This window comes from Pteropus vampyrus, unplaced genomic scaffold, assembly GCF_000151845.1.
Source record: "Pteropus vampyrus isolate Shadow unplaced genomic scaffold, Pvam_2.0 Scaffold157, whole genome shotgun sequence".
NCBI lineage: Eukaryota > Metazoa > Chordata > Mammalia > Chiroptera > Pteropodidae > Pteropus > Pteropus vampyrus.
In genome coordinates this window covers 753,184-754,752 of record NW_011888938.1, presented here as the reverse complement: position 1 = coordinate 754,752, position 1,569 = coordinate 753,184, and the positions used below count along the sequence as shown (strand labels likewise).

At 64.5% G+C, this 1,569-nt stretch overlaps 2 protein-coding genes across 3 annotated transcripts in view; both read left to right on the top strand.

Moving 5' to 3' along the window:
• The window catches only part of PTGDS (prostaglandin D2 synthase), a 24,915-nt gene that overhangs the window by 15,505 nt on the left and 7,841 nt on the right, over nt 1-1,569 (top strand). The gene's annotated exons all lie outside the window — the stretch shown is intronic.
• The window catches only part of PAXX (PAXX, non-homologous end joining factor), a 4,094-nt gene continuing 2,531 nt past the window's right edge, over nt 7-1,569 (top strand). Inside the window, exons 1-7 of one of the 2 annotated variants that reach the window (XM_023536447.1) lie at nt 7-232; nt 312-372; nt 628-677; nt 757-947; nt 1,034-1,102; nt 1,269-1,353; nt 1,455-1,569. In XM_023536447.1, coding sequence (XP_023392215.1) covers nt 99-232; nt 312-372; nt 628-677; nt 757-947; nt 1,034-1,102; nt 1,269-1,353; nt 1,455-1,473 — 609 coding nt within the window. In that variant the 5' untranslated portion in view covers nt 7-98 and the 3' untranslated portion in view covers nt 1,474-1,569. Of the gene's footprint in view, nt 233-311; nt 373-627; nt 678-756; nt 948-1,033; nt 1,103-1,268; nt 1,354-1,450 lie in introns of both variants that reach the window. The other variant, XM_011369910.2, reaches the window with a different exon arrangement.

Here is a 1,569-nt window from a genome sequence, read left to right as displayed (position 1 = left end):
GGCCGTGTCCCGGGTTCCGGCTGCCGCCCGCCCGCGCAGGCGCCCTGGGCCCGCAGCCGCGGCCACCCTGTCTTGGCCTTGTTCTTCGCGCAGGTGCTATGGTTCCAGTACAACCGCCGCCGCTCTCGCCACCGCTCTGCACGCTGCCGCCGCGCCCCGCGCCCCCGCGCTTTGTGTGCTACTGCGACGGGGAGGGAATTGGGGCCAGGGGCCAAGGCATCTTCAACCTCTAGTGAGTGGCGGGGTCCGCAGGACGCTGGGGGCGCAGGCAGCTTCGCGGGCGGTCCCGCCTGACAGCCCCTCCCCCACAGTGTGACGGACGCCGTGGAGCTTTGGAGCACCTGCTTCACGCCGGACAGCCTGGCGGCCCTCGTGGGTAACAGGGCTCCTGGGCGGGCCTGGCAAGTCCCCAGTATCCACCCAGTACTTGCAGTGCGGACCACCCATGGGGTCGAAGGGACCGTTCCGGGATTCCCCAGAAGGGTCTGGGCACCCTTCCCCGGGGGCTGTAGCTGTAGTCCTAACGTTGGCTTGGGTTACTTAGTGGCTCCCGGTCGGGCAGGTTTGGGTTGTTGCTAGTGGCTCTAGCGTCTCAGACAGATGGTGAGCAGCCCCTGTGCCCTATAGAAAGCCCGTTTTGGCCTGAGTGCAACTGAGGACATCACTCCCCGGTTCAGGTGAGGTCTGAGCCAGGAGGAAGGATGGGCGGGGAGTGGGTAGGTCTGGCCACGGCACTCAGCACCCGTCCTTTCCCAGGTCAGCCTGCGAGCAGCAAGCTGTGACTTTCACCCTGCAGGAGGATGGAGCATCCCTAAGCCTTTCAGGGGGGCCCTCGGCACTAGGCTTTGATCTCTCCAAGGTGCCAGGCCCAGAGGCAGCCTCCAGGTTGCAGGCACTGACACTGGGCCTGGCAGAGCGCGTGTGCAGCTTGGAGCAGCGGCTGGCAGGTGGGATTGGGGGAGGGGGTGGGGGCACCTCACAGCCTCACTAGCGGCGTTCCGCCCGTGCTCCCATTCCTGCCTGCTTTCCCCAGCTGCGGAGGAGAGAGCCGTCAGCTCCAGGAAGAGCACTCGGCCGGTGGGGCCTCAGCAGTTCTTACCAGGTAAGGCCTGTGACCCATGACATGAGCTGGGACTGTGCTTGTTCCTCTATGACTCGGTTTTCCCAAAACAAGCCTCAAGCTCCAGAGAGGCTCCATCTATGTGGAGAGGGGGTTGCAGCCCTGGGATCCTACTGAATTCAGGTGCCCCCCATCTCGTTTCCCCCAGACCCAGATCCCCAGAGAGGAGGCCCTGGGCCTGGGGCCAGAAGGCGGTGTCCTGGAGAGTCCCTCATCAACCCTGGCTTCAAGAGGTGCCCACCCACTGCCCCTCCCTCCTGCACCCAGGGGCCCACCCTGGGCCTGCCCCCCCTCCACATTTCCATAATGTCACCCCCTCTTTTCTCCCAGTAAGAAACCAGCCAGTGGTGTAGATTTTGATGACCTCTGAGCGTGCAGCAAAAAGTGTGATCCTGCTGGGAATCTTCCTATGGGGGAGGGGCGGCCCCCCAAAACCCACAACGTCCACC